The sequence below is a fragment of the Leucopleurus acutus genome (assembly GCF_964270905.1).
Source record: "Leucopleurus acutus genome assembly, chromosome: 13".
NCBI classification, from domain to species: Eukaryota; Metazoa; Chordata; class Mammalia; order Artiodactyla; family Delphinidae; genus Leucopleurus; species Leucopleurus acutus.
Genome location: NC_139155.1, coordinates 23,449,153 through 23,466,775, shown reverse-complemented (window position 1 = coordinate 23,466,775; position 17,623 = coordinate 23,449,153). Strand labels below are relative to the sequence as shown.

The 17,623-nt window shown below is 41.3% G+C and overlaps 1 protein-coding gene across 1 annotated transcript; it reads left to right on the top strand.

Moving 5' to 3' along the window:
* Window positions 1-818: 818 nt before the first annotated feature.
* ELAC1 (elaC ribonuclease Z 1) lies at window positions 819-16,579 on the top strand. The gene is made up of 4 exons (XM_082852863.1): window positions 819-878; window positions 6,869-7,033; window positions 12,387-12,854; window positions 14,339-16,579. Exons 2-4 carry the CDS (start codon window positions 6,877-6,879, stop codon window positions 14,803-14,805), a joined length of 1,092 nt encoding a protein of 363 aa, XP_082708989.1. The 5' UTR covers window positions 819-878; window positions 6,869-6,876; the 3' UTR covers window positions 14,806-16,579.
* Window positions 16,580-17,623: the final 1,044 nt, after the last annotated feature.

Below are 17,623 nucleotides of genomic sequence, written 5' to 3'. Positions count from 1 at the left end.
GGTTCAGTAGTTGTGGCACATGGGCTTAGTTGCTCTTCAGCATGTGGGATCCTCCCGGGTCAGGTCTCGAACCCGTGTCCCCTGCATTGGCAGGGGAAATCTTAACCACTGCGCCACCAGGGAAGTCCCAAGCCTGAAATTTTGAAAACTGGGATTTAAATCAATGAGTGTTTTCCCCGTGGTTTTTAGTTACTACATGCAGTTTAGGTCCCGGCTCTTCACTCGCGCGTCCAGCAGGCAATGCTGTGCGTTCACTAAGTGAACACACCTGCGACGCTCGTGCGTGCACAGCATAGGCAGCCTCAGATTTTCAGCAAACATTCCGCTGTATCCCTGGAATAGCAAAGTGAAATGGAGCGGAGACTCAGGATCTATAGTAACGCTGCTATGAACTCTGATTCTAAGGCAGTGCAAGCTTACACTTTCAGATTTAGTGATTAAGATAGAACGATTCATCCCCACGAAAGAACAGACTTTACACAAAGATATGCCAGAGCAAAGCATCTGGGAGAACACTCTTGTTTGAAAACATTACACGGAAAACAAAAGGCTGAACCGTATACGTTTTTCACCTTGGGGACTCTGGTCCTCACGGGTTACCGCCACCATCGAACCCAGCGCGCTGGTGCGGGCGAGTGAAGGAGAGGGAGTCCCACTGCAGCACAGAGCGGATGCCCGGGGCCGCTGCCCAGCCTCCAGGCGCGGTTGAGCTCCGGCGGGAACCACCGAGCGCGGACCTCCGGCGCTTCCTAGAGCAGCCTCACGTGGGCACGGCCAGCGGCGCACTTCCGCCCGCGCGCGTCGTGTCCCCGTGGACGGCTGGGCCTCGCTGCGGGCCTGCGCCCCCCTCGGCTCTTGCCGCGGGTCTCGGGGAGTGGGTGAGTGGGGCAGGGCGCGCCGGAGGGGGGTGGGCCAGGGTCTGCGCCGCTGAGGCCCCCCACGCGCCCGCCGAGCGGGCTGAGGGCGCGCTTCCTGCGGACTCGCGGGCCGGGACCGGAGCAGAGGACCCAGGCCCGGGAGCGCCGGGAACGAGCACGCGCCTTGTCTACCCCCACCCCCAGACGGGGGCCTCAGTTGCCCGGCGCTCCTGCTGACGCCCACCCCTCCTTTTGCTACACTGATGCTGAATTGGAGGAGAGGCTTGGCTGGCCAACGGTTGGAGACCTGGCCTCTGGCCCTGGCTCGGCCTTGGCCGCTCACTCTATCTCGCGGGTCACGCTTTTTTCAACTCTAAAATGGAGGCTGGCAGTATCTGCCCTACCTGCACCACTGGGTGATGGCAGGGTTGGCACTGCCTGCCTAGAAACTCGTTCTGAACCCGGCAGCCTTTAGAATCTTCTGGGAAGCCTTCCAAGTGCTGAGGCCCCAGAATCACCAGGTGTTCGTGATATGGAGCCGGGACTGAGAACCACTGGCCCAGAGTGTCAAGTGACAGTTCTGCGATCGATCGTGTGCTGTGTTCTCGCCCAGAATGTGCACTTCCTCCAAAGTGGTTCATAGTCATGAAAAAGCAAGCGGCTGGGTTTTTTTGTTTTTTGTTTTTTTTTTTGTCCAAAAAGACAGGGATCAAAATCTGGTTTGGTCACTTATTTCCTAGTGCTTAGAATGGTGCATGTCACAAAACATGCACCACTGATTAAATAAATTAACTTCTGATTACTTCCGACCTAGTGGAAGAGTTGATTATTTGGCTTGTTTTTCAACTTTTTATTATGGAAACTTTCAAGTATATACAAAAATAGAATCATGTACTGAATGTACCAACTCACAGTCAGTTTCATCTGGTACCTTCACCCCCACTGGATTATTTTAAAGTAAATCTAAATGTACCGTTTCATCCATTAAATACTTGTTTATGTTTATAGAACACAGTAACTCCTTAAATATAAAACCATCATCAATCTCATAAGAATTTCATGTTAACCATCTATCCCGTGAAAGTTTACATATCCCCTGTTGTCTCTTTTTTTTCTCCCATTGTCCAAATCAGGAGTCAAACAAGCTACGCATGCTACACTTGGTTGACGGCTCATATCTCTTCATCTCCCCCCTCTTTATTATTGTTTTTCCTTGTATTTCATTTGTTGAAGAAGCCAAGTCATTTGTCCTGTAATGTTTCTTACATACTGAATTTTGCTTTTTCCGTCCCTGTGGTGTCCTTTAATAAACTGGTATTTAGATAACAGCCTTTTCCAGATGCAGGTTATACTTTTTGGCAAGAAAACCTCCTAAATTACTGTGTACTTCATATTACATCGCATCAGGAGTTGGATTAGGTCTTGTCTCTCTTTGTGGTGTCAAGATTGATCACTGGACCTTTTCCGTACAAATTGTATTGCAGGGTGACTAACTAATTGATCAGGGAATTACTGAAGGATGACAGCTAATAACTACGGAAGGAATGAGAGAATATCAGCTTGGCAACCCCTAATGAAATAATTGGTTCTGGAAATGATTAGTGGCTGTTAATGTCAGAAAAAGAGAGACAGCCAGACAGCATGTGCTCCCTGATGGAAGTACCCAATAATACCACTTGTCAAGTATTCTTAGACGATGGGTGAGGGATAAAGATGAAACAGGATTGACCGTGAGTTGATAATTGTTGAAGCTCGGTGATGGGTATGTGACAGTGCACTATATTAATCTGTGTTTGAAATTTTTCATAACAAAAGTTTTTTTTAAAAAAGATTGACTAGTTGACTAGTGAGCTCACGTCAGCCCGATCCATCCATTATAGTTCTCCATTAGCCTTTCACTAAGTGGTTCTCAAAACTGACTGCATGTTAGAATCACAGGGGAAGAATGTTTTTTTTTTAATTCTAAAACACACGTCTTTTGCAGAATTTCCTGTTTAATTGTTCTGGGATGGAGCCCAATCATTGATATGTTTTAAAAGCTCTCTTGGTGATTCTAATTCTCTCATACTCTCCAGGGTTCTGTACCACTGGCTTAGATCTATTATTTGTTACACATGCAAAGTGATTATCTTCTATTATACTTTCTGCATTTATTACTTTAAATTTTCAACTTTCTACATTCTGCGTATTCTTCCGCCTCTTGCAAACTGCAATCCAATAAGAAAGCCTCTGCAAATATTATCAGAGGAAGTCTTGATCTTGGAAGTGAAAATGTGGAGTGACACATGGAAAGGACACTAGCAATAACCTCAAGGCTTGTGTGGGGGGTGGAGAGATGTACCACCCACCTGCTGTGTGAGGTGACTGTATCCCCAAATGGAAAGGGAGATCAGGTGATACGTAGTTAGAAGAGCATGTTCAGCATTATGACACATTTCTTAAAAATCATCAATATTAAGTAAAATATAAAATAAATTCAAATCAAATAAATAAATGAAATGCTGCTTATTGCAACCAAAAACAATTCAAAGATTTAAAAGAAAAGTTAATAATCTCCACTATCACCACCATCATTTTAATCACCCCTGAGATAACCAATATTAGCAATATGGTGTCTATTCTTCCTCACCAGACTGTCTTGTATAATGTAGGGGTTTGGGCATTGTTATAAAAATGAGATTATGCCATAGCCATCTGTAACTTTTCTCACTGTCATCCCTTCAGGACAAGAGTTACAAACCTGACTGAACTGTAGAATAAATAGTTCATGATATGAATATACAATAAAATATTCAGTTGTTTCCCTATTGAGATATATATATATGTATATATATATTCAGATGGTTTCCAAATTTTAGCCACCTTAAAAGTAGCACAATAAACATCATTGTACACAGATTCTTTACTTCTGTAAGGTCGATTTCCAAAAATGGGATTGCTGGGTTAAAGTATATTGCTATTAGCAGCATCATTATTAGTGGTAATATATATTGCCAGATTACTCTCCCAGAACATAATAGCAATTCATACTAACACCACTAGTAAAATGCAGGTACCCATTTTCCCTTGTCTTGGTTAGCACTGGATAGCATTAATATTTGCCACCTGATGTGTGGAAAATAATGTCTCTTTTCCTTTAATTTGCATTTCTTCTAACTACTGGGTGACTGAGCACTTTTCATGCTTATTGGCCGTTTGGATTTCTGCTGTGAATTTCCTGTGTATATTCATTGCTTATTTTTCTATTTTATCAGTTTTTTTGTTCCTGTTAATGCATTTACTTGGACCATTTCTTAGGGGCATTAACCCTTTATCATACAGTACAGTTTTCTCCAGGTGTTTTTTTTGGTCCTTTGACTTTTAAGAATCTTGATATATGAAAGTTTTTATGTAGTAAAAATGTCGTTTTAAAAAATTTCTGGGTTTCATGTCTTGTCAGTAAGGGTTTTCTCATCCCCAAAGTTATATACATATTTTCCTAATTTTTTGAACATTTTTTTTGGACCTTTCACATTTATATTTCTAAACCATATGGAATGTATTTTTATATACAATGCAAAATAAGAATCTTGCTTTACTTTCTTCTGCAGAAGTAGCCAATTATGTCAGTGTTGTTCATTAAAAAAGCCACCCTTTTTATACTTTTGTTGTATATTGATTTCTGTACGTACCTGGGTTTATTTCTGGACTGTCCCTTCTCTGTCACCTCTATTTTTGTGCCAATATTATTCTGTTTTCTTTATGCCTGATTAGTGTAGTAAGTGTTAATATCTAGAAAAGTTAAGTCACTACTCAATGCTTTGTGTACTTTTCTTGCCCATTCTCAGACATGTATTTTTTCTTCCATGTGATCTTTGGGTTGCTTTTGTTCCAATATAAATCCCACTGGAAATCTGATAGAATTTACATTAAATATATATACATTAATTATGAAAAGATAGACATTTCTGTGATAGTAAATCTTCCTATCAGGGAAGCTAATGTGTATCTCTTTTGGGGTCTTTTAGGGTCTATTCCTTTCCTATTAACTTTCTAGTTATTTTATAAGGCTTAGTTTTCTCTTGTGAGTGAGGGGTTTATTCCTCATTTTTATTTTTATCTGGTTATTGCTAGGACTGAGAAAAGTTTTTGATAGATTTTTTTCCCCTATAGATGATATATTTATCCAGCTCGCTGCCAAATTTTCTTGTTTTAGTAGTTTTTCTTAAACTTAATATGTTTGTTTTCTTCCCTGCCATCAATGTGGATGCTCTATAATTGGTTATATTGATATATAAGTTTGAGTTTGTGCTTATTTTATTTGATGCATATCTCCTATCACAGAAGTATATGAGAGATAGATGTGCCCAAAAGTAGTAAAAGGAAAAAGAGATCTCAGGAGTTGGCAGAAATCTACACACTCAACAGGTTATTGCTGATCACTTATAAGATCAGAAGCCCAGGTGCTAACCCCTCATGGACTCTATTATTATGGGAGTGAGTCATCCACTCAGCATTACTGTGTGATATTAGCATTACTGTAGAGTGTTGTAGAGCATTGCTGTGGTTTATGAGGTTTCAGAGAAAGAGCTGCTCACCACGGGCACCAGAGATATCACTTAGTGAGCATAATTAAATTCCAGCTCTTGCCCAGAATCTCACTAGAGTTGTTTATTTATTAGAAAGACTTTTTTAAAAAATTAATAAGCAGAAAGTACAGAGTTCTTATATACCCACTCCTTCCCCCAATTTCCACTAATACTAACATCTTACATTAGTGTGGTAGTGATGAGCCAATATTGATACGTTATTTTTTAAAATATTTACTTATTTATTTATTTATTTGGTTGCACTGGGTCTACGTTGCGGCAGGCAGGTTCCTTAGTTGCAGCTCGTGGGCTCCTTAGTTGTGGCATATGAACTCTTAGTTGCGGCATGCACGTGGGATCTGGTTCCCTGATACATTATTATTAACTAAAGTTTACATTAGGGTTCATTCACTCTTTGTGTTGTATATTCTATGGGTTTTGACCAATGTACAATGACATGTGTCTGTCTTTACTGTATCATACAGAATAGTTTTGCTAAAAAATCCCATGTGCTAAATCCCATGTGCTAAAAATCCCGTGTGCTCCACCTATTCATCCCTCCCTCCCTTCCCCCAAACCACTGTCCTTTTTTTTTTAACAACAGAAATTTATTCTTGCACAATTCTAGAGGCTAGACATCTGAAACTAAGGTGTTGCCTGGACCTTTGTTATGGATAATAAAGCTACAACATAAGGAATGCTTAAGACAGAAGGTGACATGATAGAGTTGCCCTGGAGCTAGTGTCCTGGCGTCTGAATCCTAGCTCTGCCACTTACTAGCCGTGGGACCCTAGGCAAGTCACTACCTCTCTGTGCCTCGGCCTCCCCATCTCTAAAATGGGGATGATGGGGCTTCCCTGGTGGTGCAGTGGTTGAGAGTCCGCCTGCCGATGCAGGGGACATGGGTTCGTGCCCCGGTCTGGGAAGATCCCACATGCCGTGGAGCGGCTGGGCCCGTGAGGCACGGCCGCTGGGCCTGCGCATCGGGAGCCTGTGCTCCGCAGCGGGAGAGGCCACAACAGTGAGAGGCCCGCGTACCGCAAAAATAAATAAATAAATAAAATAAAATAAAATGGGGATGATGATACAGTACCCACCCTGTAGAGTCAAACCACTGTGTTTTTACCATTCCCGTAGTTTTGCCTTTTCCAGAATGTCATATAGTTGGAATTCAATTATAGTTATTAATTCAGTGGGTTTGGCTTTTTTAACATTTATTTTTGTTTGTGTGAGTAGTCATACAAGGTTTGGTAATTTGTGGTTTTAACTGATTAAGAGTTACTAAAATATTTCTTCGGATTTCTGTGGAAAACTATTAGAGAACAGGAATCCAAGCCATTCTTAATAACCAAAACATAGGTAATAGTAAAACTCACAAGAACCTGTTTTTGGTGATTTTGAGCAGCGATGTGTAATAATCCCTAAGGGCTCTTCTCGTTCCAGGGTGGAAGATGTCTATGGATGTGACATTTCTGGGGACAGGCGCAGCATACCCATCCCCAACCCGGGGTGCCTCTGCTCTGGTCCTTCGGTGTGAAGGCGAGTGCTGGCTCTTTGACTGTGGGGAGGGAACCCAGACACAGCTTATGAAAAGCCAACTTAAAGCAGGTCAGTGTGCATTCAGCTCTCTCATTAAGGCTGTCTCTTGTTCTGCTTCATTTTCTTGGCTCTCCTTGGGCCTTTTGCTTAGAAACAGCCCTGACAGTTGCACTCCATTTCAGTGCTGGAGCCCTGGCAATACTTGGAAGGCGCTGGGGTATCTGGCCACACCCACTAAACTATCTTTCTTCCTCCCTCCCTTCCTTCCTTCCCTCCTCCCTCCCTCCCTCCCTCCTTCCCTTCCTCCTTCCCTCCCTCCCTTCCTTCCTTCCTTCCTTCCTTCCTTCCTTATTTATGTATTTACTTTTCATTCTTCCTGTAAATGTTGAGAGCAAGGATTTCTATAGGCTTAGGGCATGGAGGATGGAGTGGGTTACATCAGACATATTAAATAGACACTGCCCAAGCAAAGGAACATACTTATTTCCACCAGGAGATAGGTATAAGTATCATGAGAGAATACAAAGGGTGGTAGATGTTCTGGGGAGTGAAATGTTCTTTTCCACTTGGGGTCATTCTCAGAGAAGGTGACCTGTGAGTTGTTAAAGGAGGAGGAAGGGTTCCCTGGGCTGGGGAGAAGAAGGGCATTCCAGCCATAGGGAACAGAGTGAGCTTAGCACCAGGCAGACTGAAGAGTACCGTGTTCACCAGAGCCTTGGCCCAGAGTCAGGCAGACCAGGGTTCCAGTCCCAGCGGTGTCTCGGCTTATTACCTGAGCAGGTCAGCCAATTAAGCTTTACTTTGCTCACCTTTCAAATGGGCTTAAAAACTCGACTTAGAAGGGGTGTTGTGAGAATTGTATACGATAATCCCTTCTCTGTGTGGTTGTCTCCTTCTCATCTGTTAAATCTTAGCTCAAATGCTGTCTTCTCAAAGGCTGAACCTCTGGGGTTAAGTAATTTCTCCTCACCCCAGGCATTCTACTATTTTGTGTTATTTTTATTGACTTCTTAGCATCATTAATATCTAAAATTATGTTATTTAAATGGTTGTTTCTGTGGTCACTGTTTATTTCCCTGTACAATAAAGTAAACTCAGTGATCACTTACATACCTAGTAGATGCCCAGTGATATCTGTTCAGTTAATGCATGAATAAGATGTTCAACACTTAGTACAGTGCCTCTCACTTGTTAGGTCTTGATAAATGGTAGTTATTGAAATTCCTACCACTCATCACAGTACCTAGCATTTGATGACTAAAGGAAGTATAGTTCTATCATCCAAGGATTCCTTGGTCTAGTGGTGAAAACTGACATGCAAACAGTCATGGTGTAATTTGCTAAGTAAGAATAATGGAGGTGTTTTCTAACTACTTTTGAAGCACTAAGGAGGGGGGCACTAACTGTATCTGTGTGTTCAGGGAAAGCAACCTAGAGATGGTAACAGTTGAGCTAGGATGTAAGAGATGAATAGAAGTTTCTCTGGGGAGAGAAGTAGGGATGGACCTTCAAGGAACAGACAACAAAGTGAGCAAGAGTTTCTAGGAGAGAAATGACATGTTTGGGGAATATTAAGCTGTCCAGAACTTTGAGTACTTGGCTGGATAGATGAGAGATAAGAATGTTTAAGGAAGTAAGTAAGGGCAGACTATGAGGACTCCTGTGGTATTCTAAGGTATCTGCACCTTATTCTATTGGCAACAAAGAATCATTAAAACATTTTAAGCCGAAAAAAAAAAAAATTAAGCCGAGCAATGACATGGTCTGATTTGTGTTTTAGGACAGTTTTCCAATGGCAAATATATTGGGAGAGAGAGATGGGCATCAGGAGACCAGTTCCAAGGCAGTGGCATTCACCTGAGAGAGAGAGAGAAGATGAAGATGTTGAAGCAGGAAGTAGGGATAAGGATGAAGATGAGAGACTCAAAGAGATACTTATAGAGCCAACAGCAGGTGGTGACTGAGTAAATTCCTAATCTGTGAAGAAGTGAAGAATTATTACAAGTTACAGGTGATGATGTCCCAGACCAAGATTGGGAGTTAGGAAAAGAGCTGTTGGAAGAAGGAACTAATGCACTTGGGACACGTGGCCTTGAGGTGTACACAGTTCAACCCTGATTATATACTGTCTTATATTGAAACCCTGAGGTCAGAGCAGGTATTATGCTTTACTTCCCTTGGATCACACAGGGGTTCCTTTCACGAGAACATGCCTCCACATGCCAGAGTGGAGGCTGTAATATTTAACAGTTTAGAGAGTAGGGGTTAAGGTGGCAGGGTGATTAAAATAGAAACAAGTAACTGTTGTGTTAAGAGGTTTGGGTGTAGGGTAAGTCTTCACTTTTTATTTAGTACCTGTATCAGTTATGTAATGCTGCATAGCAGATTATAAATTTAGTGGGTTATTTGCATTTATTATCTCATAGTTTCTGTGGGTCAGGGAGTTCGGGCCTGGCTTAGCTGGATTCTCTGCTTCAGGGTCTCACTAGGCTGCAATCCAGGTCTTGGCCAGGGCTGCGGTCTCATCAGAGTCTCCACTAGGGGAAGAATCTGTTTTCAGTGCTCACTCAGGTTGTCAGCAGAATCCTTGAGGTTGTAGGACTGAGGCTGCCTGCAGCAACTAGAGGCCTCCTATAGTACCTCGTCATGGGGGTTTCTGCTTCAGGGTAGCTTGCTCGATTACTGCCAGCAAGGGAGAGAGATTCCAGAGCAAGTCTGCCAGCAAGATGGAGTCTTGTAAATGACATAATCGTATTGCATCCTTGTGCCATATTTTACTGGTTAGGAGTAAGTCCCCAGTCCCACCCACACTCAAGGGGAAGGAATTATAGAAGGATATGAACAGCAGGAGGCAGGGGCCATGGTGGTACCCATGTACCACCTTAACTCTATCTGCCACAATACCTTTCTCTAGTGTTTTATATTTTACAGCTATTTTATATATATTTTTAAACAATGCACAAAGCTCGAGCTTTTTAAAATAAAAGTTTGGCAAAAAATAATAATAATAAAATAAAATCTAAGGGAACCTTTAGTTTACAAAATTTTTGTTAAGATAAAATTTTCTGGCTTCAGAGAGGAGGGTGATATGGTAATCCCAGAACATTAGCTGAGACACTCTAGCGCTTCAAAAGCCCCTATCTCAACCTGGAATGCATCACCCTCAAAACATCTTGGTTTCTCTCAATAACCCAATATGGACCTATCGCTGTTGGAGTCATTGAAGCCCTTTTAGCTTATACTACCTCCTGGGGTAATGGGTTTCATAAGGAAGTATTTTCTGTTTCTCTAGATATACTTCTTGCAAGTTTCCTTGGTCCTAATATGCAAGCATCTGATTAAAAAGTGTAGGTTTGCCATATCTACTTTTTTCATAATTTTAAAGAGTGAGCTTAAGCCTTTTTTTCCTCTAAAATGATTACAAAAAGTATTATAAAAGTATAATTTTAAAAATGATTATAATAAGTATACATGCTCGTTGTAAAAGTTCAAACAAAGCAGAAAAATATAAATAAGAAAAGCCTAAATCCCCCTCTCTTTGGTGAATTTTCTATACATGTAGATATGGTAATGGTGTAGGTGTATTTGTGTGTGTGTATAATTTTGCATAAATGGAATCAAACTATACTTGGTGTGACCTTCTTTTTTTCAACTGAATATTACGTATGAACGATGTATTGCAGACATTTTCCTACAGCACTAAATATCACTGCATTATCCCTTAGAGGATGCTTAGTATTCTACTCCTATATGGATGACATTTTCCCTGGTAACTTTCGTGATCTTAAGTGAAAGGGAACTCATGCATTTTTCTTTTTTCATTTGATAGCTTCCTCTTACCTTTGATAATTGTGGTTGCCATTCCTTCTCCCTCTGAAATCAACTTTCTTGAAAAATGAAATGTTTGTCTTCCCTGAAACTGTGATATCTGTGGGAAGTACCTTTTCTTACTTAATTTATCTTACTTGCTTTGAGTTCACAGATTGTTTTGGTGTTCAGTTTTGGCTGTGTTTTGTAGTAGATAGGGAGAGGCCCAGAAAGTCTGATTTGGCAGTTTTGAGGTCAGCGTGAGACTCAACAACTGTTGTAGTTCTTTTGTCTCTTGAGTCCTCAGGTCACACTTCGGGGCGTGTTGGCAGCCCAGACAGCAGGAAGGGGGCAAGGAAAGGGTTCCAGAAGTCAAAAAACTGCAGAAACGAGGACTAAAAAGAGAAAACAAAAAGGAGCATGTTGAGGAAACTTCTAGCGTGCCTCCTGGCGATTTTCAAGGTTCAAGAGCAGCCTCTGCCCAGTCTATTCTCTGCCACAGGGGCCTGGCTTGGTGTAGTAACACTGGGAACACTCACTTGGAGAACACTGTTACCTAGATGTCACAGGACAAATCCCATCACAATAAACTATTCCTGTTCTTTTATGGCATCGATAAACTGTTCCTGTTCTTTTATGGTATCAAATGTTTGAAATGGGTGGGCCATGAGCTAGGACTGGAAGCCACTGTTATACTAAAAATGTGTTAATTGTGATTGTTGCTTTTAAAAGGCCTTGTGGTGCATCTGAGAAAAATGTTGATGTGGCATCCTGCCACATACCAGGAGTAAATTCAGTTTGCCAATGGCTAAATCAAGTTACAACCTAAGTCAGTATGCACTGGAATAGCTGTTGTATTAGTTCAGATTGAGAGAAAGGGAGGGGCCCACATGCCTTTACCTAGCACCATGGGGGATCTACCCTCTAAACTGCACTCTGCATCTATTGCCCACTTCCTCCCCCTCGGTTCTTCACCCCACTCCCTTTCCACCTCCCTCCTTCTCCCTCCTTCCTTTCCTCTCCCTCCCTCATCCCCCTTCCCTTTTCTCCTTCTTCGGCCTCACCCAGACAGGCAGGCTCTGGCTTGGTTAGTTAATCTCTGTCCAGTGTGGAGTCCTTAAAAGGCAATTTTGAATTCAGGCACTGGTCCAGTCTGTTGGAGCCAGGGGAACATTTTTATGCTGGAAGTACTGTTCATATTTGCTGTTCTCAGAGGGAGCAGTAGGGGGCAGTGTAACTGCCAGATGTTTTTAACACTTGTGGCCTATCTGGTAACTTATGTGAATCATTTTGGTACACTTTATCCTTTTTTTTTTTTCCCCCCAGTAAGAGGATGTGTAGGAAAGTACTCTTAAAACTGTAACACTGTGTAATTTGAAGATGTTTTATGAAAAAAAGTTATATCTTATTAAAACCATCTAGTGAAATAATACCTGTCTTTCTTGCTTCTAGAATCATGTAGAAGAATATAAAGAAATAAGTTTATGGTGATAAGTAGAACTTCTAAATTCATTTTATTGCTTTCTATGTAAGTTGTTATGCATGTTTCAAGTAGCTTTGTATGGGTTTTATTTCTGAAAAATTCCCAAATTTATTTCTCTGCCTCAATCAAAAGGGAGAATTACTAAGATCTTCATCACGCATCTTCATGGAGACCATTTCTTTGGCCTTCCTGGCCTCCTCTGCACAATCAGCCTGCAGAGTGGCTCCATGGTCACCAAACAGCCGATCGAAATCTATGGCCCTGCGGGGCTTCGGGACTTTATCTGGCAAACCATGGAACTTTCTCACACGGAGTTGGTCTTCCCTTATGTGGTCCATGAGCTGGTGCCTACAGCGGATCAGTGTCCTACAGAAGAACTGAAAGAATCTGTACACGTGAATAAAGCAGACAACCCTCCCAAAGACGGACAGGGAAGAACTATCGTGTTAGACTCAGAAGAAAACTCGTACCTCCTGGTTGATGATGAACAGTTTGTTGTGAAAGCATTTCGCCTCTTTCATCGAATACCCTCCTTTGGATTTTCAGTTGTGGAGAAGAAACGCCCAGGTAAACTCAATGCACAGAAACTGAAAGATCTTGGTAAGTGTTTTTTTTCCTTTCTCGTCAATCGAGTTGTTAACCAGAGCAGTTAGAAGCGTCATAGAAACCTTCTTTTCTTGTCTCCCAGGCCTAAAACTGACATTTTCTCTACTTACTTCCTTTGCCCAAAGTTTGTTTATTAAGGGAAATCCTTGAGGCCAAAATATGCTGTACAGAGCAAAAACCAAGTATCTATTTGAATGCTCTCTTCAGCTCCCTAGATGCACATTCTTGATCTGTCTTATCTTCAGCTTTTACTATCTTGGTTGGTGGAGTGGACCTGTTGTCTCAGGTCTAGGCTTTTATTTTTTCATGTCATGTTTTTGAAATATGTTTTCAATGACATCTTTGGCCAGAGACTTTTTGCCATAGTTCTTAACCTTGCAACTCCAACCAACTGCTTTCTGGGTTTTCCTTCTTTATTGACTTTGCCTAGTCAATCAACCTTGATTAAGTTAATTTGGTGTTTAGAACACTGCCTTAACCAGTTTTACATACCTGGGCTCATCACGCTCGGAAGCAAGCATCCAAAGATTGGCTTGGGGCCCATCAAAGGCTTCATACCTCCTCCATGCTAGGCCATCATGTGTGAGAGTTCTTCAGCGCCTCTCCCGAAGCAGTGTCTGGGTACATCATTCCTCCAGCATACCACCTTCCTTGGCATGGCTACAACAGAGCCTGTGAAAACATGGTGATGGTGATGGTTTTTTTGTGTGTCTTTTCTTTACTTACGCAATGTCTTCTTTCTTTTCCAACTAAAACAAAATGCTAAGTAATGAGGAAAAGTGCCTTAGGCCAAAGGTATTTTTATTATCTAAAAACCTGTGAAAATACTGTTGTATTGGGAAACTTTAAACATGATCTATGTTGGAATTAGTGAACACATTCTGTTTGTTTGTATGTGTTGCCCAGAGTGATGATCAGGTGTAATTCTCGATTAATATGAGATTTAAGCCCAGTTTGGTAAACATGGAACTGCCCCTATCTACAAAGAAGATTGATTATTTATAACTGCCTGAAATTCTGCTTGATCTTGTGATCCAGACAATCCCCTCTAACAGTTTTTTTTATTATGTTAGTTTGTTGGTACCTTGTCATTTAAATGGGCTCTTTAATTTTACCCAAAGATGAGCTTATTAAATACAGCACTCTCAAATAATGTTATTCCCATGCACAGCAGAGAATCAAGGCTGTTATCTTGACTGTAATAAGGTTTTAGTGGGACTTAAGAGCTTAAAACTCATCTGACACGTGTGCTTGGAAATGTTTTAAGTACTTGGGCATTGCTAATATCAATAGCCAACAGTGAACTTTTAAAAATGTATAAATATTCCAGTTTTCCACAGTAATAAAATATTTATAACAATTATGAAAAGAATTGGATGCCTTTTCCACTTGCTATTTGCTGTGCTGTTGAAACAGACTCTCTTAACAAGTCATAAATGCCATTCCCATGACGTGATGTTATCTGCCTCTGTCATTAGGTGTTCCGCCAGGTCCTGCCTATGGGAAGCTGAAAAATGGAATTTCTGTTGTTCTGGAAAATGGAGTTACAATTTCTCCCCAAGATGTCTTAAAAAAGCCTATTGTTGGAAGAAAAATCTGCATTTTGGGTGACTGTTCTGGGGTTGTGGATGATGGAGGAGTGAAGCTGTGCTTTGAAGCAGACCTGTTGATCCATGAAGCAACCCTGGATGACACCCAGATGGACAAAGCAAAGGAACACGGCCACAGCACGCCACACATGGCAGCAGCATTTGCAAAGCTGTGCCAAGCAAAGAGGCTCGTTCTGACTCACTTCAGTCAGAGGTACAAACCAGTTGCCTTGGCCAGAGAAGGAGAAACAGATGGGATCGTAGAGCTTAAAAAGCAAGCTGAATCAGTGTTAGATCTCCAAGAAGTGACTCTAGCAGAAGATTTTATGGTGATTGGCATTCCAATCAAGAAATGAAGCCAGTGTTCCTGAATGCATTCTGGTGTGTCTGTGAATATGTTACTGAACGAACAGTCAAGTTTGTTGTTGTCGTCATCGTCGTCGTTTTGGTCTAAAATTATTTGGGTCCTAACAATCCTAACAAGGATGGAGCTGCATTGCTGAACTAACTCAGCATTGAGAAGGGAGCAAGCTTTGTGATAATAGATCACTTTAAAAAGAATAAAGCCAGAATCCTTCTTCAAGTCCACACTTGACCAAACGATAGACTGTTCAGGTGTACATGTTTTGTGGCTGCTGCCTCAGAGGGTAGCCAATATGCCGTGCAGTCCTGGGCTTAGCTTCTGCCCGGCTTTATTGCTGTTGTTGGCAAAGCAGTAGCAGGGCTTGGCCTTCCTGGCTAAAAATGGTATTTTGGCATTTTGTGTTGAATCTGTTCATGTTATTAACAGAATAGAGAGAAATGTAATGAGACATTGGATATGAAGGATTGAAGCTGGCACGTTAAGTCTTGAATTCTTTGCTTGAATACTGAGTGCAGAGTCAGGCTAGGTGTTTGTCCTCCAATTACTATTTTATTGAACTTTCCAGTTTGCTTTAAACCTGTGGTTCTCAGTTGGAGGTGATACACTCCCTTAGATGGAGTTTTGAAATTGTGGGGATGTCTCTTGTCAAAACTAGGGGGGGATACTACTGGTATTTAGTCAGTAGGGGCCAGGATGCTAGATCCTACAAAGTTCGGTCAGTCCTAAACAGTGAAGAATTATCTCGTCCCAAAATGCATATTGCAGGCCTGTTGAGATACACAGCAAGTTAAAACTTATACTCCCACTGTGAATATACTTTATAAAAATTAGTGACATACTGAACTGAACTACGAGGTAAGTCAAATTCTACAACAAATCCTAAAAAGCTAGCTAAGGGAATATGTTGGAATTGGAACATCTTATCCAATATTATTGATCATAAATGAGCTATGAGCTGGAGCTTATGAATCTGGAGGTTAAAAAATGATACCTGTCCAACTTGCGTTTACGCTTTCCAATAAATAATTCTTTGAGCACAATTTTAGTAAATGTTCTTTCTAGAATAGCTTTTCTTCATGAGTTGCCTTCCACCTCCCTTCTGTCTTTCATGGGGTATCTCGGACTCATTTTCCCACAGTATTTCTCAAAATGTGTTAATGGAGAGGTAGTCTCAAGTACTGATTCAGTCAAAAGGCTTCCCTCATCAAATCAGTTTGGGAAACCCTCTGTGCTATGTGTCCCTCCGGCAGAGTTCTGGTTCCCATCAGTACATTAAAAACAGCACTGCTTCAGGGATCACCAGCCAGTCTTTGGTGCCAGAAGGCCCTGATTTCAGAGTCCCATTCTTTGCCTCATGATGGTCCTGTGTGCTCTGGAGCAGATGACTTACTCTCTGAGCTTTAGCTGCTCACCTCTAAAAATGGGAAAAATAAGAATAAGACAGTGAGAAATTGTCACTGAAAAATAAGACAGGGAAAAAATTAAATAAGACAGTGTATAAAAGGAGCATAGCACATTGCTTCAGGGCATAAAGTCCTAAAGTACAGAGGCCTGTCAACTCTATTGAACCCCTTTCTGAGTCGTATTTCACCGTATACTATCTATTAACATCTCAAGAACCTATGAGTTTATTGTACACTTATTCAGAAATACTGTCATCGTGTATACTATTAAACTCCTTTGGGTCCTGGGGCTTTTCTAGTAAAAATTGACTCCTGGATGGGTCTGGAATCCTTAGAGTAGTGATAATCAAGATGGGTCTAGTTACTCAATATCTCAGTCATTCTGAAGCAGTCTCCAGAGTGGTCTGACTCAGCCCTGCTCTAGGCTCCCGGCCTGCCAAGTACCAAAGTTGACCAGACCTAAAGTGTATCTTGACTTCTGAACTCAATTCAAACAAGCATTTATTAGATACCAGCGGTGTGCCAAAACCTGTACAAGAGGGAATGGCTAGTACTAGTACCTCTAATGCCTGGAGCTCTTGTGGGTAAAGATTGTATCTTAGTCACCTCTGCATTCTTGGAAATACCCACCCGTAGTAGGCACTCAGAAATATTTATTGAATGAAATGAGGCCTTGATGTCATGAATGCACAAAATTTATGACCTAAAGTTTAGAACCTGTGCCTAGCCCATTTTATGACTGTATGTGTCCAAAAATTTTAGCTGCCTGATTGGTGGTACCCCATTCACTGCGTTGGGAGTACATAAATGAATATAAGACAGAATTTCAAGCTCACTGTCTAAGTGCTGAAGACTGATAGGTAAATATCAGTAAATATGCAGTTCCTTCAAGTGTTTTTGATTTTATAGCCTGCCACTCCATTTTGCTGTTCCTGAGCATTCCTTGAGAGCTGACTTGAGCTCCAGCCCTTAGAATCAGGCTCTATTAGTATGTGTGGGCTAAGCCCTCAGAGAACATGATGTGGAACGAATTGATATGTTGGATTAAGTGTAGGGTATCAGTTCATGGTGAGAGTTCTTTCTTGGACTCTCTTCTGGCCTAGAATTTGTTCTTAATGGTAGAACACATTCTAAGAATTTGTGGAGCTAGAATTAAGAGTGAATCTTAAATTGGATTTCCTAGAGCTTGTAATTTGTTCATGGTTATGTGACTCCAGATGGGATTAGAATATGTGGTGTTCCCCAAATGTATTTGATCACTGAATCCTCTTTTGCCAAGGAGCATCTTGGAACACTGAGAAATGCTGTTTCTTAATACTTGGGAAAAGTATTATATTTATAATTTTTACCTGGACAATTTATTGAAGTAATAAGTTCCATATCTACACCGAGTATAGTATTTTCTTT

Excerpts from the sequence above, each read along its gene's own strand:
- ELAC1 (XM_082852863.1), top strand. The coding sequence starts at position 6,877 with ATGTCTATGGATGTGACATTTCTGGGGACAGGCGCAGCATACCCATCC. Across the intron at positions 7,034-12,386 it reads GAAAAGCCAACTTAAAGCAG|GGAGAATTACTAAGATCTTC; the intron begins GTCAGTGTGCAT and ends CTCAATCAAAAG. Across the intron at positions 12,855-14,338 it reads ACAGAAACTGAAAGATCTTG|GTGTTCCGCCAGGTCCTGCC; the intron begins GTAAGTGTTTTT and ends CTCTGTCATTAG.